A 25,699-nucleotide genomic window follows, 5' to 3' on the forward strand; every position below is an offset into this window, starting at 1 on the left:
AGCACAAATTGCCTACCTTGCAGTTGCCAGTAATCTTTTAGAGAAGCATGTTTGGGTTCACGTGAGAAAGAACTCTTTGCATGTCATAGATGATGCTCTGCACAATTGATGGCAGCTGTTAAATATAACTGGATCGATGACTGCATGTTAGTGACTTAGCAACTACATTTTGTGTCATATCTTGATCGTTACTACTTAATTATATGTCTAAAATATAGACTGCATATATTCTTTTTTTGGCATTAATATCTAATATGAAAATTAATCAATGTACATAAGACTAATTAGTGTGGAAGATGGAAGCAATAGTAAATGGCGTGACTAAAACAGGATGGTGCTAACCTTAGTATAAAGTCCTATAATGGAGATGGTTTGGTGACTGCAAAGAACATCTTCCTTTCAAATGAGGTTCGAGTTATCTGATCTGTTGCCTTTCAATGTCTACTCTATGGGATTGCATTGCCTGAACCCCTTTCCAAGGTGTAACAAGAATATGGCAAACTATTTTGTTAAAACACTATATATCCAACTCTATTGTTAAAACTTCCATGTATACCAATGACCTTACATGTCCAATCACTGAAGAAACAAGGAGAACAAATGGAGTGCTCACTCCATGGTAAGGTCGACAGACTGAAATATTCACTCCAATTGTGGTGCCCACTTAGGTCAAATGTTTAACTGAAGTAATGCATGAACAAGGCTATGTTAACCGCTGAAAATTTTGATTATTTTACCCACTCAAAAGAATTTACATCTAAATTTGCTAAGTGTGTTCAGACACAATGTTTTGATGAAAGTTCAAATGCACCCTCATTTGCATCTCAACTTGAAGAAAGAATACTAAGATTGATCATGACAGCAATGGTCTTATGCTCACTTTTAATTAATTCCCTGGTTGATTGTGCCCTGGAAAAGACAAATTCACATTATTCTGTGCACATCATCTTGTCTCATTTAAACATCCACTAGCTACGAATTCTTTTTATATATATTCCAATAACGTAAGCCAGTCGGAACCATACCCAATTCTGAATGTGTTTAATTTTCAGTGGATTGAATAAAACATTCATAGCATGAGTTAATAAATAGATGTCTCATGTGCAGTGTAGTCTCATAAAGCCAAAATAATATGCCATTAGTACCAATGCATATTGAGAATGTTTTCTGTAGAATGACATAGTGCCATAGGCAATAGTGTTTGTTCTCTTAGCATCTAGAGTTAAATTTGCTCACCTATTACAGCGTTGGCTTCAAATTTTTGGACATAAGCATTCTGAGAATCAGTAGCCAGCATAAGTACTGGAAAAGGCCCCCCTACCCTAGTGTACTTTCTATAAGAGGGCACAGTAGGAAAATTTGGTTGTTAGTCTTATAGGATTAAATTGAGTCATTGGCTTTACCAATATTTGGTAAGATGTTGAAATTCAGTGCTTGCACATCGTGTGGAGTGCATGGCTTCTTTCTATTGTGTACTTTCTAGCACCCAGATTTCTTATATAACCATCATTATCACTGGCTAAGCTTTCTGCACTAAGTAGAATAACTGCATGAAAACATTTTGCATAATTCGCCATAACATTTATTAATCTCCATATGAAACAAAACATTATAAAAACAATTGCTTCAAAAATACATATGTACAATAATTTTTCACAGACCATTTGCAATATCACATTTACATTGACCGTGACCCTGAGTTTGTATATGAACAATGCCATCTGCAAATTGGCAAATGCCATTGAGGACTATCTAACCTCATCTTTAAAAGTTCCAGGTCCAGCTCACTACTGACTAAAATTTTTAAATTTCAGCATTGAAGATGACTGTTAGTTTCACAAGTTATAGCCACCAAGAGGTTGGTCCTCAACTATGCAGTAGAATCACCCTTCAAAGGAGTTCGCAAGTTACTTGGACAGATAGCACACTTGGGTCCCTACTAATTACACACAGCTTTCTTTTTGTGTCGCTTTCTCTTCCCTTCTCTCGGGAGGAGCTTCCTGAGCCAGCGGAATGGCTTCCCCTTCTCTTTACCAACTTCCAACTGATGACAGACATCTGACTCTGAGCCATGTACTTCGTTAATCAAGTTATTACCATTTAAATGGAGTTGCGTAATCAGATTACTTTCAGAGGTGCTTTGTGAAATTTTGTTCCAGCCCACCGGTACTGCATTGCTGGAACTGCAGTATTCTGGTGCACTTGAGAAAATACCACCATCTGAATTATGCACAGCCCCTTGTGTCATATCAGATGGAGAATATGGAGGTGGTGGCTCTCGTTGCTGCAGAGGCGACAGGGATTTCTGACTGTTCTCAGTTGATGCAGAGTTCATATTTGGAGTCCTTGCTTGAGTTGCCCATGACCTTGTTTCATAGAGTGGAATTCTGAAAAAGTAGTAGCATAGCATGAGATGATGCTTCAAATATATGAACAGTGATTATTAAGATGGTAGGTGCATATACCGGCTGTCTGACTTAAGTGGAGGGGCCTGAATGGAGTCCCTCAATTTTTCCCAGATGTTCCATAGTTTCCCAGCTCGATTGAAGTCCAATAAGAAGTAGTAACTTAACTCTGGAGGCAGCTGGCATGGTTGGTATAGGCAAGGTACAACTTTACGCTGTCTCTGTTCTACAGATGGAGAAAGTGAATTAAATCAATTCATCATTAGAAGGCCACTGACAGTTAAGAAAATTACTTACCTATACCCAGGGCTTGAGCAAATGTTACAAAGAACTTGTTGGCCTCGCTTTTTAGGAAGTTTGGTGAAACAACAACAATAAGCCGGTTGCATCTTTCAGCTATTAGCTTCATTATGGCTTCATGCTCAAATGTTAAACCCCCAACAAGATCTCGATCCTTGATGCAAAGCTAGAAGTAATATATAACATGACTTGTGTATGCTACCTCTGTTAATTATTAGAATTCCCAATTGATGTAAAACAATTACTTTGAGTCCATAATCGTCTTCCATTTTGCCAACTATTTGCATGGCAAAATCAACGTCTTCTTCCGCAAACAAGAGAAAAGCATCATAGTTCTGAGGTTGCAAGCCATTTTCCAGCCGACACACGTCATCTGCAAGAAGGAACGAATTTATTTTTATGTGGTAACTGAGAGAACCTGGTGAATTGTATCGGAATACAAACCAACAGTAAGGATGTGCTTATCCGCTTCCACTGCTAGGTGCCTTTCTGACATATCCACATTTTTCAAGCGTGTTGTAAATTCCTTTGTATCTTGCTCTGGAACGATAAAATATTTTAGTGTTTTGATAACTGCAAACAGCACGATTCATTCGAATGACGCGTCTGTTACATGGTTGACACAACGCCTGGCACGTCCCAGTTTAAACAGATACCTTATAAAGGAGATGCACTTTTTCAAGTGGACCTCTAACAATTTAGTCAACATTGATGGGAATAATTGCGCACGTTCATGATCTACATTCTTACCTATCATACTTGAAGTGTCGTCTATTATGTCCCATCTATCCATTTGGCTCAAATATGATTTCAGTGAACCGATCGATGCCTCGCTTGCTTTATTATTAATCCACAATTTCAAGACTTCAGCGGTAGGATCAGGCTTACAACCCAAGCTCCTTGTTAAGTTTCCATCCAAACCTGTAAGTTGAGCCAGGCCTCTCCAATCCCTGTCAGATTTAGCATTTTTATATTATTTTGACTCCCACATTCATGCATTACGGTAAAATTGACTTACCTAGGAAGCCCTTCATCCGTTGGTAGAACTTTCAAAGTATTTAAGGAAACAGAAATTTTGTTGATGGTGTTCACTCCCAAGGCACGAGCGGAGACACTGACTAGATCTTCAGTGTCATTACCAGCCGTCGAGCAGTCCGTAGCACCCATACTTAAGCGAGTCCGTGTGATATAAGATATAATGCAAGGGTAAATTTTATCGTAACATTTTTGTAATCTGATGTGACCCTAATGTTCCCAGAATTATTTACGATCGGCAATTGTGAATCGAGAACGTCAAGAATGTTCACTAGAGGCGCTAATCGCAATGCTCTCTCTCCCTTGCAATGATCAAGGTTGATTTTATTAAAATATGAGTTCATCTAAATGTGTATATCTCGTGCATGTTAAACTACAGTATTTGAGGATACCGTCCGGTTGACAGTTATATTATTCCATGGCGAGGCTGAATTCGTTTTTTCATGAATATGTTGTAGTAGTAGTGAGCGTTAAATAAATGACTGCTTCAGTGCGTCAAAAATGGTGCTTTGTTTAAAATTTGAATGGAAGACTGAGTCAACGATTATTTAAAAAACTGTACCAAGAAGTTGTTATTATAAACATTCATTTCGTGTGACAATTTCGGAACGGAGATGGAGTTAGATATTGCCGATGAGTGCCACCTGAGCCAACCTTTAAGGGATACTAGCATTCTCTCCGGTAGGTATTCATTCTGCTCTTATTGTGTATCTCTTAAATAACTTTCTTTTGAAAGTTGAACGTTGTTTGACTTAAATTGATTATATTTTTAAAGGTGTAACTGCGTACGTTGAAGTATGGTCGGGTAATGAAAACCGAAGTGAGTGTGTAAAAACACAATTAACATCGTTGGGGGCCAGGATAGAGGAAAAATTCAGTAACAAGGTATGCTATCGAAATGAAAAGATTCTTCGCATTATATTATATCTTTTCAAGTGAATATTTAACTACTTAAATAGGTGACTCACGTGTTATTTAACGAGGGATCCAGAACCACTTACAAAAAAGCTAGGAAAAGGAACATACCCTTGTTGTCTGTGCTGTGGATCGAAGAGAGTAAACGTTTGTTGAGTCGGGCATGTGAAGAAACGTACTGTGCATTACATTTGGATGTATACGAAGAACCTGATATCTTCAGTTCTCCGTCAGCGAAGGTGTGACACTTTATTTTACCGTTCTCAGATGGTTATATTGTAAAATGTTGAACAGGACCAGTGAACCTAAAATTATTTTTTAACTTGGGAAAAAATTGTTAAACCTTACTTTGATCACATTTCGCTGAATAAGTTATTTTTTCATTCATCTCAACAGAGGCCTAGACGAACAGTGCCATATCGCAGAGGATTCAGGAAGAAAAAACGTTCCTCCCAGGAAAAAGAAAACGAGCCATATGAAGCATATTTCAATCCAGATTTGTTCGATGAAAATGCTGCTTTAATAAAGGCAAGTACTAAACTAAGTGAAAGCATTTTAATGGAGCCTATGTGAGTAAATGCTTTTTAGCTGTTTTAAACTGGGTTCCCATTGTGAGAAGAAATGCATTTTAAGATTCAAGCTCATTTATAGTTGTCCTCGAGCTCCGGAAACTCCTCCGGAGTTTCATATTTGTTAAAATTTCCCATGTGAATATGGAAGATTTCTGACATATCGTGCGGGAAATGTTGTCATAGGAGCTCCCAGAGCTGGGACAACTATAAGTTTAGGTTGAGTTAGCTGTGGGTTGAAAGATGTTTTTTTCCTCTGTTGTTTCCTTGTATGATTTTCCCATTATTTTCCTGTTCGAAGCTACGTTATAGTCATAAATGCTAGGGAAAAAGCATATTATTATTATTACTTTTTATTTGCCCAGAGATCACAATATAAAAATACCAGGTGGGTGGTGTATGTACATGATATAAGGCACGTCAAATAGGAGCAAAGACACAGGCTCAATTAAGATACATAAAAGAAATGATGCTCACAGTTACATAAACGTTTGGTACAAACCCATGAACATTGGCTGTAACATGCACGTGCAATATCAAATTCAGAAAAATCATTGATCATTAACATGAATCAGACCATGACCATTGCTAGAAACTAAAAGTATGAACTTACTGGTTGGGAATATTGTTGAGATATTCGTCAGATATTCGTTGAGATATATGTTCAGCTTATAACAGTTATAGCCATTTAAATCAATAGATTGTCATTTTATGTTATCCTGATAGGGTATTTTAATTTTTACCATCCTTTTCATTAGATTTCTTAAAATTAGTGCGTTTCTTGCTTTCATTTTTTATGAATTTCCATTATTGTTGACATTTGTTTCACTATGTAGAGCATAATTGCATTAATAATGTATGCATTTTTATGTTACTACTGTGAATAATGTACTCCAATATTTGATTTTGTTAACCAATATTAGGTGTACCTATTGTGACATGGTATTAATGCTCTCTTATCATTGAATTAAATTCCAGAAACTGTTTAATGCTTTTAATGTATGTGCATTTCAACATTTCAGTCAATGTAGGTTTCCTAAGTCTCAACGATCATGTTCAAATATGGGAATTAAATTGTCTAAGTATCAACCAGTAGCTGCAAGAATGGCCAACTTTGCCAAATTCAAATCAGTGATGAAATCATGTCTAGCATTCCAAATATCTCTATATCCAGTGGATGAATATTTCTCACATGCTGTTGCGGGACTTGTTTTTTGATGTACCTATTTTATACTTCTGTTGTTTGTATTATATTTATTGTCTTGATGAGGTCCTTTTGTATTTTACATACTTTTTCACGAGGAGGAGGGAGTTGATGACAGAGATGTTGGGTAAGGATGTTGAGAAAAAGCTCATCAAAACTTTGATATGGAGCATAGTAATTTATGGTGTAGAAACATGTCACTGGAGTAGATGGATAGGTGTAGCTTGGAGGCTTTTGAAATATGGGTGTGGAGAAGAATGGAGAAGGTGAAATGGACAGAAAGGAATTGTGGTCAATGAGGAAGTGCTAGGCATGATTGGGTAGGAGATAGAATTGTTGGGAGAAATTATAAGAGGACAGGAAAGATGGATGAAAAGCCTATTGATCGGCAGTGGGATGTTGAAGATTCCGTTAGAGGAATGAAATACAGTTAAATATGTCAAATTTTAAATAATATTTTCAGAGAAACATTTTCCTTTAAACCACCCTACTGGTTTTACAACACTCAGGAGACTTCAATTGCCAGTTTGACAGATGTGTCAATACACTATCTTGACTGAAAAAAATAAGTTGTCTTCCGCTGTCTGGGAATATTAAACAGGTTGCATTGATGGCAATTTTCATATTGATACTAGCTGTGTCATGTTTGTATTTCGAAAAAGAGAACTTGCGTTTAGAAAGACATTGTCAAATATGCTTTGTAAACACTGTGGTGGTTATGTACAAGGTGGGATCACTCCCTTGAGGATTACTCTTCATTGTCCACAACCTAGGTTCCATTGCAGTGTAACATCTGCATTTTATCCAGGTTCTTAAAGAGGGTTATGGGTGGGGATTGGGAGAGGGTGTGTGCATTGTGGGGAAGTACGGATGGTGGGTCCTGGGTTATGTGCGAACCATATGTAGAGGTAGAAACTTGGGCCACCGCTGTTTGCTGGGGGGTGATCGGTTGAGGGAGGTTCTTGCATCCCTGAGAAATGTAGTGGGCTTAATGAGGGGATGTCAGTTGGAGAGGAGGCGAAGAGGGTGGGTGAATCAATTTGATCTGGTATTTAATGCTTGGAAGAAAGAAAGAGAGTTATTCAAGCATTCATAATTTTCAATTATTGAATGGAGCAAACAGAATGATCTTGCACTCTTTTGAGTTTGCCCTATCTGGGTCCTTGGTGGAGTTTTCCTTTGCCAAATTGACACTCCTAAGGTCAAGTTTAGGTGGACTCTTCATATAATCAAAGATGGATTTCTATTTTTATTATCAGAGTTTGTGCTTTTTAAATCTTTCTTTGAATTTCATTCATGCTGTGGTGCCTGTACAGAACATTACAATTCTTACATTTTAATTTGTATGGACTGCTCTTTTTTCTATTTTTGTTTTATCTTAGGTATGATTTAAAATGTTCTGTAAAATGTGCATGTTATAAAAATGACCTTTGACCGTTTATTTTGGTGAAGGTATTTTTTTTATTTTTGTTGAAATATTTCCTAGGAGGGGAGTTTTTTAGGCATTTGCGTTGATTGTAATTTATCATGAGAAGAAGATATAATAAAGCTGACAAGAAAATTAAGCTCACTCTGCAATGCTATGCGTGTTTTAGCAAAATCTATGTCCCTGGATGTTCTTAAGGCTGCCTATCATGGTTTTATCCATTCGAGGATTGCCTTTGGAATTCCTTTTGGGGATCCTCACATGATACAAGAAAAATATTTTAGATGCATTGAAGAATTTTAAAAGTAGTAAAACAAGTTCCATTGGATACTCCCACTACATTGGCTTGTACCAAACTCTACATTTTGGCAGCTTCATGCATTTACATATTGGACGCAGTGAATCACAAACACAAAAACCATAATCCCTTTGTAAATAATTCAGATTTCCATAATTAAAACACAAGATCGTTTAAACTTATTCATTTAAACAGCCATTAAACATCAAAAAGCCTCAGCAGCATCAGACACCAAGGATTCAAACTCTTGAGCAAACTTCATCTACAGTTAAATGCCTGGAGCACAGGGAATCCAAACTGTGTGTATAAGATACTCTGTAAAAAACTTGTTTTATAACATAGTGAATATATGACATATAACATGTAATATCTTTGATCTTCAAATTTGTGTATTGTATTTTAATTATTTTTTATTGCATTTCATATATACCTTAATTATGGTATTTTCTGTGGTCTGCCTGTGTTTCACTCTTGATGACTTCATGCAAATGCATTTTGCCTGCTGACAAATATGTTAAGACGACTACTTAAGTTCAAAGTTCCATTGTTCTTGTTTTAAATGTAAATATGATAAATATGTTGAGGCTATTTAGAACATTCATGAAATTTTCCAGTTGCCTTTTGGTACAAATAATATCATCAATATACCTATACCAAAGGAATAAATTTTTCACTGATGGGTTTCTTATGGCGGAATAACATACCCTCAGTCTCTCACCCCTCAATTCATCACTTGTACCACCACTGCTTATGCCAGGAAAAATTTTAGATATTGTGCTGCAATGAAACATTTTTCATGGAAAATACATAAATATTATAAAATGGAATTACAGTAAATAGATAAAGAACGTACTACGGCCGAGTGCATGGAAAGAAAGTAAAACCCAAAGCCGTACACTTAAGGGCACTTATAGGTGGAATATAGAAGGGGGTGGGAAAGTTATTGTTTGGCGGGAAGCCAGAGGCCCGTGACCCGTCACTCAAACAAATGAAAATTAAAATAAATAGTTCTACCAATTACTCCCTTGATCAGGTATTTGCACACCACATTTAATTCATTATTTTAACCAATTCAAAATTAGAATGCATGAAATGTTTTACTATATATTTATGCACACCCAGCAACTTAATTTTGTCTCTTTCCAGGATGGAATTATTGGAACACTTGAGCATGTAACAGGAGAGAAATTTTCATCAATTCAAGATGACGACATATTCCCCTGTAGTCAAATGAGCGCTGATATTAATGAGCCATTGACCAAAAAATTATACAACAGGTGATATGAATATTTTTTTTACTTTTCTTACAATGCCTCATGCAGGATAATGTTATATATTTTGCAAATTAATTTTTATTGCATTATATATCATTAATGGAATGTGGGAAGTCCAGGGTTGGAGCTTTAGACTCCTGTCCCTAGGGTCTGGGTTTGATTGCTAGGCAAGAGTCTTAGCTCCAGCCAAGTTGTTTACTCTTTTGGGAAAACATAGCCAGCACAGGGAAGGGATCTGGCTCCCTACCCTGATATGGGAATTTCAGGCTTAGTATATGGTGGACTCTACCATCACCTACCCAACCAACTTTCAGGTTGATTATGGTATTTATGGTTTTTAAAATATATTATTCTTTGCATTTAATTGACGTATGAATGCATTTAGATAATGTGGACTGTAAAATTAAGGTCATCCAATATAATATTGCCTGAAGCCTACCTTGCATATCTGAAAAGTTGGGAAATACAGATGTGTGCATGGTCTGTGCAATAAATGCGTGAACTGGTGCAATCTGGTGGCCATGACGCAGACTATAACCCCGCTATAATGAGCCGTCTCTGCTTGGTGGATCGTCGAGCTGTGCATATGGTGCCAGTTATGTTAGTTTCTGTTTTCCTTGTTTTTACTGTTTGTCAGAAATGGAAATTGACAAAATCACAGATCAACGAATTCACATTAGGTTTTTGGTAAAGTGCGGTAAAAGTTATCAAGAAATTACTGAAATGGTGACAGCTGTTGATTACGGTGATAATGCTCTGAAGAAAACATCTGTTTTCAGGTGGATAAAGCATTTTAAAGGTGGCTGGCAAGATGCCACGGATGATGCACGGCCTTCAACCACCTGGTTTGAGGGACGACCTTAAACCACCTGTTTTGATGACAACATTGATCGTGTGCGGTCCCTTCTCCTTAGCGATCGTCGAAAAACTGTCCGAATGATAGCTGATGAACTGAATTTAGGAAAATCAACAGTGCACACTATTTTAACCGAACATGATGGATGAATCCTTCACCATGACAATGTACCTGCACATTCAGCATTGATTGTTCGCTAGTTTATAGCAAAAAATTCAATCACCATCCTTGATCGTCCTCCAGATTCATCAGACTTTTTCCTATTCCCAAAATGCAAAAATGTAATGAGAGGACATAACTGGGAAGATGTGGACACTATGAAGCAAGGAACGACGAGACAACTAAAAAGCCAAACTGCTGAGGACTTCCAAGGTTGCTTTAAATAGTGGAAAAGAAGATGGAATAAGTGCATAGCAACAAATGGAGAGTACTTACTTTGAAGGGGACAAAATTGATGCAGACTAAATTTTGCAAAATAAAGTTTTTATGGCCTCAGTTTGCGTAATTATTGGACAGACCACTCATGCAACTATAAAAATAGGAGGAAGGTCTAGAAAAAGGAAGATCTGGAACCTAAAAAATCACACAGCTTAACTGTAGTTATGGATAAGCTAAGGATATGCAGGGATGTCACCAGGAATCAATGCTAGGCCCTTAAGTCTGCAGCCCAGCACTGTCCTTGCTGGACTGCTATTTCTCATAGTAGACACACAGCCTGAAATTCTGTATGGGTTTCTTTGATAACATTTAAAAGGTGAACTATTGGCTGTGAGTTGCTATAAAGACATTGTAAGGCAGTATAATTATAATGAAGAAAATACTTCTATGCCAGTATTTAATCCATCAAGGCAACCATCTACTCTTGACTTTAACGTGGTCTGTGCTTCAACTTAGGTGTGTCTTCTCTGTGCTCTGGTGTTCTTTAGACAACATCCCTCTTCCCAGTAGCCGATTGATACGACTGATGCTTTTACAAAGTATCCCTCCTCCCTTGACCAAAATACCGGTATGGTATTTTCTTCATTACTATTATATTAACATGAGTTATTTGTCTAGCAGGTTTCTGTGGTGATGAACATTTTTTCATCTGTCTTCAGGTTTTTGGCTGAGGAGAAGGAAGATTTAGATCAAGATTCCTCATCGCGCCACAGTTGTCCCTCCAATTTAAGTGCTCAGGATGATGACAAACCAAGTGAGAATGGCAAATTCAAAATCCCAAGGGAAACATTTCCAGGGTGGCCTGGTGGAACAAAGGGATTTGAAACAAATGTGTACAAAAAAGCACAAATTCCTATCACATTTTTCTTCAAAGCATCATTGAATCTCAATAAAATGCCCAGCCTTGTATTTACTGGATTAGATTCTGAGTAAGTATAAGTATTTTTGTGATTCTCTGTATAAAATTGGAGAGGTCATCAATGTATCTTTTGAAATTTCCCACTTGCACCCCATGCACATGAAGGGACACAATAAAACCACCAAATAATGTATTCCAAGAGCCTTGAGAAAAAAATTGGTGTTCGTTAGGTGAGTTTGAATTGCTGGCATATATGATTTGGGAATGCATACACTGGTGTGTCTGCAGTATAACTCTTATTTATAAATAAAAGTGAAAATATGTATGTGTGTAGGTACATTTAATCTTCATAGTCTCCAAAATGATTGTAGAACCTCTGCTTCACTTAGATATAGTTTGCTTGATTCCATCTGCAGTGTCCTGATGCATTCCTTGTTACATTCTCCCAGAAATAATTAAAATCCAGCAAAACAAATATGTATTGCCCACTTAGATTGCATTGGAGTCCTTGCACTCCTAGAGCACTTATGCCACTGGGGACCGACCCTGGTTTGCTAGGCAAGGTTTTAATTTTTCATTTCTTTCCTAAGGGAGGTGCAGTTGCTCACTAGCATTGTGGAGAAAATTGGAGGATTTCAAGTTGAGAAGGCTGTAAGTAGCAGCTGCAGGCATGTTGTTTGCAGTTATCCACCCAAGAGGACAGTTAACATGCTTCGTGGCATAGCTCGAGGCTGTTGGATTCTTTCAAAGGAATGGGTGAGTAGACTTATTAGGGTTTTCCATGTATGAAACCTTTTGAGGGGGCTGAGTGAGTCAAAACAGCTTCTTATCCACAAAGCGAAGCGATTCTCATTCAATGCACATGTATCAATTTGGTCCATTTCTAATGAGTCTCATGCCAAAGGAAAGGATATAAATCAACCATTCATCATAATAATTCATTCAGTTACAAACATATATATATAACATAAAAAAAGTCCCCTACTCCAGAATAAATAATGGGTAATGTAAGTAGTTTGATTTGAACACTCAAAAATAACTTCCTAAACTAAGAGGTAAATAGTATAGTCTGTTGAGAGACGCCAATCTAATTTTCCATAAAAATATCAGCAGTAGTATTAGATGGGCCTGTGAAGCTCTATAAAAGTTACATTCTGCAAGGTCACCTCATACCAAATGAGCATTGCCCTGTTAGAAATAGTTTACATCTAAACAGACAAAGTTCTCGTATTTTGTTTTGAGCCATCCAAAATGTCCCAAATATATGCAGTATTAAGGTAAACTAAGTGTTGTTTTAGTCAGGTAACTCAATTAAATTTTTGTGATAAATACTGCAAATCGATAGTCTTCAGCTGGCTGAGTGTAAAACTTAGTAATTTTAAACAAAACAGCACCCTCCTAATCATCAGAGAGATGTGAAAGTTATGCACATAATCATCCATGTCAAACAATGTAAATGAAGTCTTGGTAGCCATTACTTTCTCCAATATTCTCTGCAAAATCTGTTGTCTCTGGCGTTAAACCTAACCGTTTTTGTCTGTATTTATGATATTCCCCATCAGCGTCATTTTGGATTGTCAAACTTTTGTTTTGCAGCAGCTCTCTGGGTGATCCTGTAACCTGGCATTGTGTGCCTTTTATTCTTTTCCATGTCCTTATCAGCCAGTATCAATAGTATATCCTTAGAAATGCATTAGAATGAATTGGCACACCATAATGGGGATTCAGCACATTTCCTGCCAGCTCTCCTTTTGCTGGAAAAGAATCATTTGGCTTTCTGAGGAAATTAGAACATAAAATAAGTGAAACAGCTTCTTTCCTTGAAATGTATGTCTGTGGTCCATTGTATTTTTAAATAATTGGTGACCCTGGCCCCACTAATTGTTGAATTTTTCTGTGTGGGGATTTCATATGTCAGGTAGACACCTTTATAGAAATGCCATGTTTTTTAGTGAAGAATTTTGTGTTTGGCTTGAAAATCCTGGCTTATGCACTTCTTACCAGGTAATTCTTCTATTTATTTTGATTTTTAACTTTTCATGATGAATATCCACTAATGCAGTGGCTGCTTTTGTGAAATTTTGGTGTTTTTTAATCTTATAGTGTGCCTTGTTTACTGGCAAATTTTCTTGAGTAATTACATATTTCAAGCAATAATCCTCCCATCTTTTCATGTCTTGCATTGTAGCATAACCTGTCATACTTTTTACCCATTCTTTTTACATTGCATTTCAAATACTTGTTACAATGTTTACCTGAGTAAAGTTATTTACCTTTTCGTAGATCTTGAAGTCCCTGGACAGTAACAAGTGGCTGAATGAAGAGGAATTTGAATTGAACTATTTTTTACCTGCTATCATGGTAAGAATGAAGTAATTGGTATAAAATGCACATTCATGCAAGTAAAAGATGAAATAAATAAATTATGATGCTCAGTTCTTTAAAGGAATTTTTAACATGTCCAGAGTCCAAAATAGGCTACAGATGGCCTCAATTAATATTTTAAATAATTCTATTAATGTTCAACTTTAAATAAATTTGCTTGGGTTGATATGGATGAATCGATGGATTCAGCTTATATGAATGCCTGTTTTGTACTTTGGTACAATGACAGTGGCAAGAGAGATGATCTATTCTAAATGCAGATTTTTTGGCCAGCAAGCTTCTTCAGAGATTCAAGGAATGTTTTCAGGTGTGACGTTGTGCTTGGCGCAGCGTCACTTGCCCAGTTCGAATACGCGCGCCCCTCTCGCGAGCCGTAGAACGGCGGGGCGCTATCTGTGGGCGCCGACAATGTATGTAAGAAAAAAAGAAGAGCGGAGCGCGCCGCGCGCGGAGAGTGCCGGCCAACACGTGGGAAGCAGAGTTCGTTGTGAGATGTCCGAGAGAGAAGGTCGTGTGCTATCATCGTCGAGTCACCGACAGCCTGCGAACACCGGGGGTGCGCGTGCCAGCAACCGACCTCGCCGTGTGGGCCCCCCGCAGGCCCCGACCGGAACATCGGGACCCAGCAGTCGACAGCGAGGCGGCCATCTTCGGCTGCCGCCGAGCGGCCACCCAACATCGTGGCCCAGCAGGCGTCGGCACCGCGCGTCATGTTTGCTTGGGAGCGCCCACGCCTTTTCTTGTGATAATAAATAGTTCTTATGAAGTTTACTCGTCGGAGTCCATTTTTATGCGCCTCCTTGCGTCCCTCGTGATTTCAGCTGAAGAGCCGCTGCCCACCCCGGGGCACATCAAAGGTGAGCGAGCCCTCCCCTGGGACGAGGAGTGTGATGGGCCAGGTGACAGCCAGCGGCGTGACTCTGCGGCTAGCCATGCGGCTAGCCTGGCGCCCTCAAAACAAGTAGAGTCACGGCCTCCCTTGTCTCGCGGTATCGGGGAAAATTTATCTATAAATTAAATACCGCGTCACAAATGGCGCCCAACGTGGGGCAGCCTTTCTATTGTTGTGCGAGAAAAGTGACAATTATATTTCGAGAGTGCGCATGCGGCGCGAGTGTAAAATGGCGTCGCGTCGGCCTTGACGAGGCAACAATGGTGTGAAGGAGAGCGAGCGGAGTGATACCGGCATGGTGTGCATAGCGTGTGTGTGAGCGGGAACGATGCGTGAGTAACATCGCGCGAGCGCCAGTTATTACGTACAGCTCTTTCGCGAGCGGTATACAATTTTTCTATTTGATTTATAAATTAGTTTTTTTTTCGCTATACATTTTCATGAAATTAAAAAAATTTAAAATTCTTTGTGAGGGAAGCAGTAAATAAGAGATTATAATTTCTACTCAATCTTTTGTACTTGAATGTGGTTTGTGCGGTTGCATTGAGTGGTTGCTTGGCGTTGAGGGTGGGATGAAAGCTGTGAACATTCCCGAGGCGACTTGTTTCCAGTTAAGTTGCGGAGGGACGATCGGTTTCTAAGATTAACTACTATTATTGGCGTGAGGGAAGCTCCGTGCGTGGCCACGTATCCCCAGAGTGGCAGAGGATCCTTTGAAAAGAGGAAGTGGAGTTTGTAATTTTTGAATTTTGAGGTTAGGTTATGCTTTTAATATAGAATTCTGATTTATTCTACCCTATTTGTTATAATAACTGTAGAACAGGGAAATATCTTTAGATTAGGATTAAATTTTTGCAGTAAGCGTATTTTAGGTTAGGTGGGGCAAATCCTTTAATTATTCAATAGGTTAAGAATTTTCTTCTTCCTAATTTACAATGGAGGGTGACACTGGATTTTTGGCGAGATATCAGAGAGATATGAGGGCACTGCTACGGCATTCAGCGGTAAAGGCAGAATTTGAAATAATTAAGCAAATGAGTGAAGAAGAGGTGGAAAATGAGTTGTCAAGTAAAGGACACTCCTTGGTAGGGCCACTCTTAGTACGCAAAGAGCGATTATTGCGGGCTAAGCTTCTTTTGGCACAACCACGGTTAGGGACACCATGGTCAAAAGAATTGGACGAGGATGTGCAGCCTGACGATGTAATCCTCTCAGGAGCTCTACACGCCTTAAACTGGGACGAAGACCTAGAGGCAGGGCGGAAAACGAAAGGAGCATGCAGTAAGGGGCATAAAAAGAAGCACATCGAGACGGAGAAAGTTGCCGCAAGCAACGGAGAAATTAATGAGGAACTGAACCCCATTCGGACCATTACAGCAAACGCAGCGGGAGGCCCTCAGCCCAAACTGCCGCTGATGGACTCATATGATTTTCCGCCGTTGGGGGAAAGGAGAGAAGCGTCAGATTTGACCAGAGAAAAGGAAAAACTGCGCATTCTGCCTTCGGAAGCGAAATCAAATCAGAAAGAGATACCAGTACAGAGCGACCGCAACTCTGAGGAAATAAAGGAGTTGCGGAGTCAATTGCAACAGCAGAACGAGATGATCAACAACCTGACGGATGGAATTAGCCGAATTTTACAAAAATTGGGCAGTGAGAAGAACGATAAGGAAGTGAACTTGAGAAAGGGTTCCAAGAAAAAGTATCGGAGGGAAATAACATCCACTTCGTCATCTTCTTCAGAGTCGGAGGTAACGAGCGGGTCGTTATCTACTGACAGCAGTGATGACTCGGACGATACATCAGGGAACGATGGACATAGACAGAGCATCAGCTCTGAGTTAGGAAGGGCCAGTGCTCCGAGAAAATTGGCATCTAAATCCAAGAGACATCGTACGAGCTCGTCACGCTCAGCTGAGATCTCGCAAAGATGCATAAAGGCGTTCCAGAGTTGGAAGCTTGAATTTCGAGGAGACGGCAATTCAAAGGCAAGAGAGTACCTCCAGAAGTTGGGAAACATCAGAGCCAGCACTAATGCCTCGGATAGCGATATCTTGAAGGTTTTGCCGTTTACTCTTCGAGATACCGCTTACAACTGGTATGCGGCCACGGAGGAGTACATCAAAGACTGGAATGACTTTCAACGACGATTTAAACAGAGATTCGTCGAAGAGTGGGACGAAGAGCAAGTGATGAGGGAAATTACCAATAGAACCCAAGGGAGGAAGGAGAAGATAGCAGAATTTATAGGCAACTTACAACATCTTTCTAAATATTTGAAGAAACCGTTGTCAGAGAGGAAACTGCTCAAGGTCGCGTTGAGCAATCTACTTCCAGAATATCGAAATGAGATAAAGGATCGACGCCTTAAGACGTTGGATGAGCTGATGGATTGTGGTCATAAGTATGAAAGAAGAATGGCAATCAATGCTCGTTATCATGATCCTATGCCAGCTAGCGAGTCGCTAATCACGACTGGCGCTTATGTGAGGAAAGGAGAAGAGCAAGGATCAAGAAAACTAGCGAAAGTAGGGGCCCTGGGGAGCAATGTGGAGGAAATGAATAAGAAGACCAGCATTGTTAACGAACTTCAACCCAATGAGGTCAAGAAAAAGTCCATCACGGATGGGGGAGGGAGAATACCGCCCACTATGGGGAAAAATGGCGAGCCGTCCTCTCCGAGAGAGGTCACGCCCAGCTCCTCTGGGGCAGGTTACAATGGCCGATGGGACAACCGGGCCATAACGAGACCTACGTTGTCTAGGCCTTCACAGGCGAGAGACCAGGGACCGGACTTTGACGGAGCTTGTTATTCCTGCGGAGAGTCGGGACATAGGGCAAATGTGTGCCCGAGAGTCCAGTGTTTCAGCTGTGGCGCAAGAGGGCATATCAGTGTCAATTGCCCCAGTCGACAGGGTAGGACACGAGGAAAGTGCCAACTTTGCGGCAAGGTCGGCTTATTGGCAATTAATTGCCCTAATTGCAAACATCTGTTTACTCGGCAGGAAAACGGACAAGCGGGGAGTCGCCTAGCCCAAGCGGCTTCCCCGCAAACCAATCCGTCGAACACAAACCGGCTGAATTAGATTTAGATAATCATAGGAATAAGTCAATTAGGTTAGGAAATGGTGATTCGATTTTGGAAAAGCCGAGTTGGACAGCCAAATTCTGCGAACCAAATTCGATCAAGGAAGATGTAAATAGTGGAATAAAGGATTGTATAGGGAAAGGAAGGGAGATAAACTCAGATGGGCCAGATGAAACATCTGCTCCTGGGTCGAGTTGGACAGCCAACATCCACCACCCATCTGAGGCGTTGGCAAAGATCAAGGATGAAGAAATCTACAGATCGAGGTGGACAGCCAACCTCTATCGATCTGGCCAATGCAATGGAGCTATCAGGAAAAGCTCTCCAGCTGAGCAGTCGAGACGGACGGCCGACCTCCACCGCAAAGCTGATATTTGCTGTCCAGCCGTTGATTTCGCCGAGCCGAGCGGGTCAGCCCGTCTCCGCCCATCAAATCAACCGCATATGGGGCAGAAGGCGCATTGGTCGACGGAGTCAGCTCCGCTCTGCCAATCCGTTTGGTCGGAAAAAAGCGAAAGGGTTAAGTCTTTGGTAGGATCGAACAGGCCAGCCTGTCTCCAGCCGCCAAAGCAAGCAGAGAGTGTGATATACCCTGTAACCATTGAGGACAAACCTGATAGGCTGTGTCCGGTTCAGGGAGGGGGAGTCGGCGTGGAGTCCACGCCTAGAGTGAATTTAGCGAGTGTGACGGCAGGGCTAGTAATCAATAAGGAGAAGAGCGAGTTTTGTTGTACCAGGGCTGCATATCTTGGATATCTGTTAGACGCAGAGGGACTTAGACCAGATCCGGAAAAGATAGCTCCAGTCGTGAATTATCCAGCACCATCTAACCTCAAACAACTAAGACGATTTCTTGGTATGATTGGATGGTACGCTCGGTTCATAAAGGACGATTCGGAAATCAAGCTTCCATTGGTCAAGTTATTGCACAAAGGTCAAGAGTGGGAATGGGCAGAGGAACAGCAGAAAGCGTTTGAGACATACAAAAGGGCCATTACGGAAGCCCCGGTCTTGGCAAGGCCGGACTTCTCTGAACCCTTCATCGTACAAACTGATGCGAGTAGTGAAGCAATTGGAGGTGTTCTTTCTCAAGTGATTGAGGACGGAGAACATCCAATCGTTTATGTCAGCCGAGTTCTCACATCAGCTGAGAAAAACTATACGACGACAGAGAGAGAGTTATTAGCTATTCTATGGGCCATAAAAAAACTAAGGCCTTATTTAGAGGGCTACAAGTTCCTCGTGATCACAGACCACTCCGCACTCCAATACCTGCGAAACCTCAAGGAACCTACGGGTAGGCTCGCGAGATGGGCGCTGGAGTTGCAGCAGTGGGACTTCGAGGTGGTGCATCGTCGAGGTAAAATCCATGATTTGCCTGATGCACTATCTCGTATGTACGAGCAACTTTCTGGCGAAGAGAAGATCGCTGAAATTACGGAAGTAAAGGATGAGGACTACCAACGCAGAGTCGAGGAAGTCACCAAATATCCGGAGAGGTATAAAAATTGGAAGGTCGAAGCGGGCCACTTGTATCGTTACAAGTACGATGAGCTGCTCGATCCAATCGCTGATTGTGAAGAGGGCTGGAAACTCGTGCTTCCAAAAGAATGTCGAGAGCGGGTCATAAGGGATGCCCATTGTGAACCTTCATCGGGCCACCTCGGAGTGGAAAAGACCTTCGATCGAGTCGTACGAGATTACTATTGGAGAGGGGCCTATCACGACATTCACAACTTTGTGAGGCAATGTCAGGACTGTCAACAGTTCAAAACGTCGCAGCAAGCGCCTCAGGGACTATTGGGTAAAAGAACGGTAGAGAGACCATGGAGCGTCGTAGCAGCAGATCTCATGGAGTTTCCGCTTAGCAAAGCCAAGAACAAGTACTTAATAATCTTTCAGGACTTATTTTCAAGATGGGTGGAGCTAAAGGCGGTCAGAGCTGCTACGGGGGCCAACGTGGTTAAAGCACTTGAGGAGCTTGTCCTATTTCGCTGGGGAACGCCGGAGTATCTCTTGACAGATAATGGAAAAGAGTTTAATAACAAATGCGTGAGAGAAGCATTGGCAGAGTATGGAATAACGCATACAACAACGCCTCCATACCATGCTCAGGCAAACCCAGTGGAAAGATCCAATCGAACGCTGAAGACGGCCATCGCGATGTTTGTAGAAAAAGACCATAGAGACTGGGATCAGCATTTACAAGAACTAAGGCATGCAGTCAACACCGCGAAGCAGGCCTCGACTAAGATCTCGCCAGCCTACTCGAACTTCGGAAGGCATCCACTGCCAGTGAAGAGTTTGCGGCGCGAGCTTGAGAAGGGGGAAGGCATAGAGAGCAGATTGGATCCACAAGCGTGGAAAAAGAGGGCCGATAGGTTAGGCTTGTTACGAGATCTAGTAGCCGAGAACATAGAGAAAGCTCAGGAAAAACAGGCGCGAGCGTATAATAAGGGTAGAAGAAACATCGAATTTAATGTAGGAGACCTAGTAATGCGTAGGACCCACCATCTGTCCAGTGGGATTGATAGGTTTTCAGCCAAGCTAGCCCCTAAATTTGAAGGACCAATCGCGATACTAAAAAAACTGTCTCCAACAGTCTATATAGTAGAAACGCGTTCCAATAAGCAAAACGCGAAAGTAGATATTGGTGACTTGAAACGATATATAGCACCAAGATCCACTCGTCAAAGTGGTGAGTTCTCCGAGCGCCAAGCCCAAGGAGCACACTCTCAAAAAAATTCCTTATGAATTTTGGTATTATGCAATAGGTATATTGTGTGTTTGCCTCATGTTATCTTGTCTGTGTGTCAAAGTGAGCGATTTATTTTTCAATGATGTGAAAATCTCTGTCGGACATTATTGTTGTTATGGCACATAGCCCTTGAATTGTGGTGAATGAAAGTTTGCAAACGAGGTGTGATGTGTTTGAGCTGAGGACGTACTGCCTGTAATAGAGTGAATTATCTGAGCGAGTGATGCTTTTGTTGAAATTTTGTGAGAAATTCCCTTGGAATGTATGAAAGATTCATGCCAAAAGTTTGTTCATACCAAATGTATTACTTGATGTTCATAGAGAATGTGGTTAAAATTAGAAAAAGTTGTGCTATCCATTTTCTATCCAATAGCTGAAGACAGAATCTCAAAACTGAGTGAACTACTGGTAGAAATCTGTGAAATTGTTGTTATTATATTGTGTTCATAGGTTTCAGTTGCAGGCTCGTTTGTAAGCGGTCCACTCGGACGAGTGTCCGGCTTAGGGAGGGGGTATGTGACGTTGTGCTTGGCGCAGCGTCACTTGCCCAGTTCGAATACGCGCGCCCCTCTCGCGAGCCGTAGAACGGCGGGGCGCTATCTGTGGGCGCCGACAATGTATGTAAGAAAAAAAGAAGAGCGGAGCGCGCCGCGCGCGGAGAGTGCCGGCCAACACGTGGGAAGCAGAGTTCGTTGTGAGATGTCCGAGAGAGAAGGTCGTGTGCTATCATCGTCGAGTCACCGACAGCCTGCGAACACCGGGGGTGCGCGTGCCAGCAACCGACCTCGCCGTGTGGGCCCCCCGCAGGCCCCGACCGGAACATCGGGACCCAGCAGTCGACAGCGAGGCGGCCATCTTCGGCTGCCGCCGAGCGGCCACCCAACATCGTGGCCCAGCAGGCGTCGGCACCGCGCGTCATGTTTGCTTGGGAGCGCCCACACCTTTTCTTGTGATAATAAATAGTTCTTATGAAGTTTACTCGTCGGAGTCCATTTTTATGCGCCTCCTTGCGTCCCTCGTGATTTCAGCTGAAGAGCCGCTGCCCACCCCGGGGCACATCAAAGGTGAGCGAGCCCTCCCCTGGGACGAGGAGTGTGATGGGCCAGGTGACAGCCAGCGGCGTGACTCTGCGGCTAGCCATGCGGCTAGCCTGGCGCCCTCAAAACAAGTAGAGTCACGGCCTCCCTTGTCTCGCGGTATCGGGGAAAATTTATCTATAAATTAAATACCGCGTCACACAGGATACTGTAAAACATATTCATATTATTTTGCAAAAAACAAATGATAACATGGGCAAAAGCAATAAATTATCGTATCCTTACATAAAGGCTTCCCAAATAAATATAGAACATCTATGTTCCCCTTATGATAGAAAATAAGATTTCAGAGCAGGCCAGTTAAATAGAATGTGTTTCTCATTCTGCAGAAAGCAAAAGCCAGCAAGTAGGAGCATACCTTAAAATCTCTTTATACTCCAGATTGAGGAAATCAAAAATTATTTTAAGTTCTAATGTTCTGTTTGACTATAACAAGAACTCAAAATTAACTTTTAAAATGTCCACATTTTATTCAAATTCAATGGTAAGTGAACAGTTTGTGTAAAATATGGCATTTAGAGTTTTCTTTCATCAAAACTGGTTCTGATTATTTTAATTTCCAAGAAAACAAGTGTACTTTCTGTAATTACCTGATGCTATTTCACAAAATATGCTGGTATACTTTGTTTCAATCGGCAACTTCAGCATCTAAATTATATCATCTACAAAAATTATTTTTATGTAATGAAAAGTAAGTACCTCCTTAGTGAAGGAGGATTTTTTTCTGAATTACATTAAATCCATGGGTTCCGAGAGTAATGCATCCTGGAGTGATACTCTCCCTAAAATTACATCTTGTGTTATTTTTAGAATGTTTTATGGAGTGACACCCCTCTCCTGTTTAATTCTTGGTTATTCTTTAAAAGTAAGTTTGCCCTGAAGGATTTCACAGCATGATTTTCAAATTTTAGCATTTCCTGCTATTCTTCCATAATGATCGGTCCAATTTGTCATGGATCATAATTCATTGCATGTGCAGTGATAGCGCAACATGACCCAAAAAGTAAAAGCAAATATGGAAAACACTCATTCTCAAATCAATTGACAGTTTACCACTTTGACCTGCACCCACTGAAAGGAAAAGTTGATGGCTGTAGATTTTCTGAACAGTCTCTACAATTTATAATATTTACTTCATATAAGCACACTCAGTATACAATATGTAAACTATTGGGATAACAGTATGATAAGTATACACTCATAAGGCATATATCCCTGGGGTATTTTATATTTATGCACTCAAATCAAACTTGTGAAAGGTTAAGTAAGATCTGGTGCTTTCCCGGCGTATTTGCTTGATGAAGTTTTCTCGGGTCTTCCACCGGGTCAGGGGTTCCATGTTGGCCAAAATTAAAGTCATTGGGATTCGAACCAGCGACCTTCAGGCTATCAATCGGGCCAACATGGAACCCCTGACCTGGGGGAAAACCCGAGAAAACTTCATTGTGAAAGGTTATTTCCATTGCTAGACAGATTACCCAACCAGCACTTTTTTTTGGATTCTGAGTGAGTGAGCCATAGAACATTCAAAGCAGCTAAATTGCTATTGATTTTATTTTCTCTCTTTCCTCAGAAAGTTCGAATTGCTCGTGAAAAAAGTATGCCATCAATATTCCGCCACTACCTGTTCTCCAGACATGGGCCTTTCTATGTTGCAGCTTCGTGTTCCAGCCCTCCTGCTTCAGATGTCAGAGAGCTATTATTGCTCTGTGGTGGATATGTGGTGTCGTGTGCGAGAGCAGCTAAAATAGTCATTGCTGGCCAGGGGAAGTCCAGTTCCACCTCTATGAGGCGTGTAAAGGACCAGATTTATGTGACTGAAAAGTGGGTCCTGGATTCTATAAGTGAAGACTTGATCTGCCCGTTTCTTCCTCCATATTTACTTGAGACACGCTCCAAAAGGAGATCTACCTAAAATTGCCTTTGTTTTTCTTGGCAATTCTAAATAAAAATATTTTCTATGCAAGCTTTCTGTGAGTGTTTATTGGTGAAAAAGTTGAAAATAGTACAGTATTTTAAACTGTCAATACATTATACACTTTTAAATGGTTACATCAGTTTATTTTTTTAGTTCTGAAGTGTATAATAGTGGAACCTTTTTAAATATTCTTAGATTCAGTCTCCTCTATTGCAGATATTTATGGTTTGCTTCAGCATGTTGCTGCATTATATTTATTGCCCATTGCCAAGACATATTTGTTAAAGTCAGTTATTGGTATTCATTACTGTATCAACATAATATGTCATAGTTTTCATAGTTCACTTTCACATAGTTATGTATATAAATTAAAAATGTCATAATTCATTTTAGTCTGTATTTGTTCCTGGATCTTATTTTTTGCGCTATAATTTCATGATTTCCGTAGGCCATCCTCATCTTGTCAGGCTATATTTGGTGCTGGGTCATCTGCTAACATATATTAAAATGCAGAAACACAACAGAAATTTCACAGGTAAAAGGTCAAGGGAACGACTATCACACTTCGATATTTCTGCATTTTAAGCCTTCAGTGTATTTTTGTTTGTACATTATTCAATTAATTTGATATGAGGGTAGGTGAGTAAATGAAGAGCTATATATATGCAGTTAAACCTGCCCCTGGTACCTTTCAGTATTTAGCTTCTGATCGCTAATCTAGTAACTTTCCATCATAAATACTTCACAGATATAAGGATGCCCATGAAAAGTTTCTATTAAAAATAGCCAAAGTTTGTGCACAGTTAGCTGGAATTTGCTAGCGAGTATATTCTTTCTGATATTTAATACAGCCGGCAAAAAAATTCATCATTTATGAGTTTGAATTGTAGAAATGCTGTGGGAATGACCACTCACTTCAGAGTGGTCATTCCCACAGTCTTGATGATGTCTTATAGTATATAAGGTATCATAATCTTATAACTAAATCCAATTAGCATCAGATAGGGTAGGATGGAGGGCTGCAGTCAACCCATCTTAGGATTGAATGACCAATGATGTTGAATCTAATCTTATAAGCACCTGAAGTAACCACCCACTCAGAAAGTGTAAGTGCATATTCTGGGCCAAAACCTAGATATTACATGGTGGATGTGAAAGCCTTCTTTCTAGAGCAGCACCAATTGTTTTTGGGAATCCTCCATAATCCGGATGACTCGCTTATTAAATCATAATGGAGCATTCTGAAATAATTCCCTCTTGACACATGTTTATTTCAACATAATTAAATGTTTCAACACTCAAGCGTCATCGATGATGACGCTTGAGTGTTGAAACTAGTTGTACGTGAATAAAAGGACAGTGGAAAGATACATTCTATTCTTCAGTTTATTTAAATGAATTTCCATAAAGTTGAGCCGGAAACAATTGAATATTTTATTTCAATACTTCAGCTAAGAAAATCTGCATCACTTTTTAATGGCATTGTTTCTATTCCTTGTATTTCCCTTTCATTTTTATCTGACAATCAAGTGTTTGCATTGTTTATCTCAGCAAGATTAATAAAATGCCTGTTGCTAAGAGAGGTATCCTGAGACAAGAAAGATCAGTGACAAAATAGCTTATAGTGTACTACCTGGGAACTGGAAGAAATTAATACATTGGATTAAACTGGGATGTTGAATTATTGAGGCATGTAAGTATTTTTCATTAAATTTTAATCCACAGTTTAAATAAAAAAACTGATTTTACATCATAGATGTGTATGCCGATTATTAACAAATGGAAGTATTTTCTACTAGTTGCAAACAAAACTAAAAACATTAAAGCCAAATTCAAAATTTATATTAATATTTAATGCTAAACAGCTAAAAAATATTTTTAATGTCAGACTTTCACATGCAACTTTTGAATGTCAAAAAGTTAACTTTAATACATGAGGTAAGTAATATTTATGAATAAATGCATTTTATAGCTGTAATTGT

General features: G+C 40.1%; 2 protein-coding genes across 3 annotated transcripts; one reads left to right on the top strand and one right to left on the bottom strand.

Annotated features, from left to right (window-relative positions):
• Positions 1 to 1,577: 1,577 nt before the first annotated feature.
• Myd88 (myeloid differentiation primary response protein MyD88) lies at positions 1,578 to 3,984 on the bottom strand. The gene is made up of 7 exons (XM_071590499.1): positions 3,724 to 3,984; positions 3,456 to 3,655; positions 3,150 to 3,245; positions 2,951 to 3,078; positions 2,703 to 2,871; positions 2,466 to 2,631; positions 1,578 to 2,387 (listed from the first exon to the last, which is right to left on the bottom strand). Exons 1-7 carry the CDS (start codon positions 3,870 to 3,872, stop codon positions 1,940 to 1,942), a joined length of 1,356 nt encoding a protein of 451 aa, XP_071446600.1. The 5' UTR covers positions 3,873 to 3,984; the 3' UTR covers positions 1,578 to 1,939.
• Positions 3,985 to 4,083: 99 nt separating this feature from the next.
• MCPH1 (Microcephalin) lies at positions 4,084 to 23,826 on the top strand. 2 transcript variants are annotated; one of them, XM_071590497.1, is made up of 9 exons: positions 4,084 to 4,421; positions 4,516 to 4,625; positions 4,700 to 4,894; positions 5,052 to 5,183; positions 9,299 to 9,429; positions 11,380 to 11,649; positions 12,170 to 12,335; positions 13,863 to 13,940; positions 23,373 to 23,826. In XM_071590497.1, exons 1-9 carry the CDS (start codon positions 4,355 to 4,357, stop codon positions 23,712 to 23,714), a joined length of 1,491 nt encoding a protein of 496 aa, XP_071446598.1. In that variant the 5' UTR covers positions 4,084 to 4,354; the 3' UTR covers positions 23,715 to 23,826. The 2 variants fall into 2 exon arrangements, with proteins under 2 accessions (XP_071446598.1, XP_071446599.1); XM_071590498.1 differs by having other exon boundaries at positions 23,458 to 23,621.
• The last annotated feature ends 1,873 nt before the right edge of the window (positions 23,827 to 25,699 follow it).

Source organism: Hetaerina americana, unplaced genomic scaffold, assembly GCF_022747635.1.
Source record: "Hetaerina americana unplaced genomic scaffold, ioHetAmer1.1.p SCAF_4, whole genome shotgun sequence".
NCBI classification, from domain to species: Eukaryota; Metazoa; Arthropoda; class Insecta; order Odonata; family Calopterygidae; genus Hetaerina; species Hetaerina americana.

Coding starts and splice junctions, on each gene's coding strand:
- MCPH1 (XM_071590497.1), top strand. CDS start 4,355: ATGGAGTTAGATATTGCCGATGAGTGCCACCTGAGCCAACCTTTAAGG. Junction 11,650..12,169: donor TTTACTGGATTAGATTCTGA/GTAAGTATAAGT, acceptor TTCTTTCCTAAG/GGAGGTGCAGTTGCTCACTA. Junction 13,941..23,372: donor ATTTTTTACCTGCTATCATG/GTAAGAATGAAG, acceptor CTCTTTCCTCAG/AAAGTTCGAATTGCTCGTGA.
- Myd88 (XM_071590499.1), bottom strand. CDS start 3,872: ATGGGTGCTACGGACTGCTCGACGGCTGGTAATGACACTGAAGATCTA. Junction 3,656..3,723: donor ACGGATGAAGGGCTTCCTAG/GTAAGTCAATTT, acceptor TAAATCTGACAG/GGATTGGAGAGGCCTGGCTC. Junction 2,872..2,950: donor AAGACGATTATGGACTCAAA/GTAATTGTTTTA, acceptor TATTACTTCTAG/CTTTGCATCAAGGATCGAGA.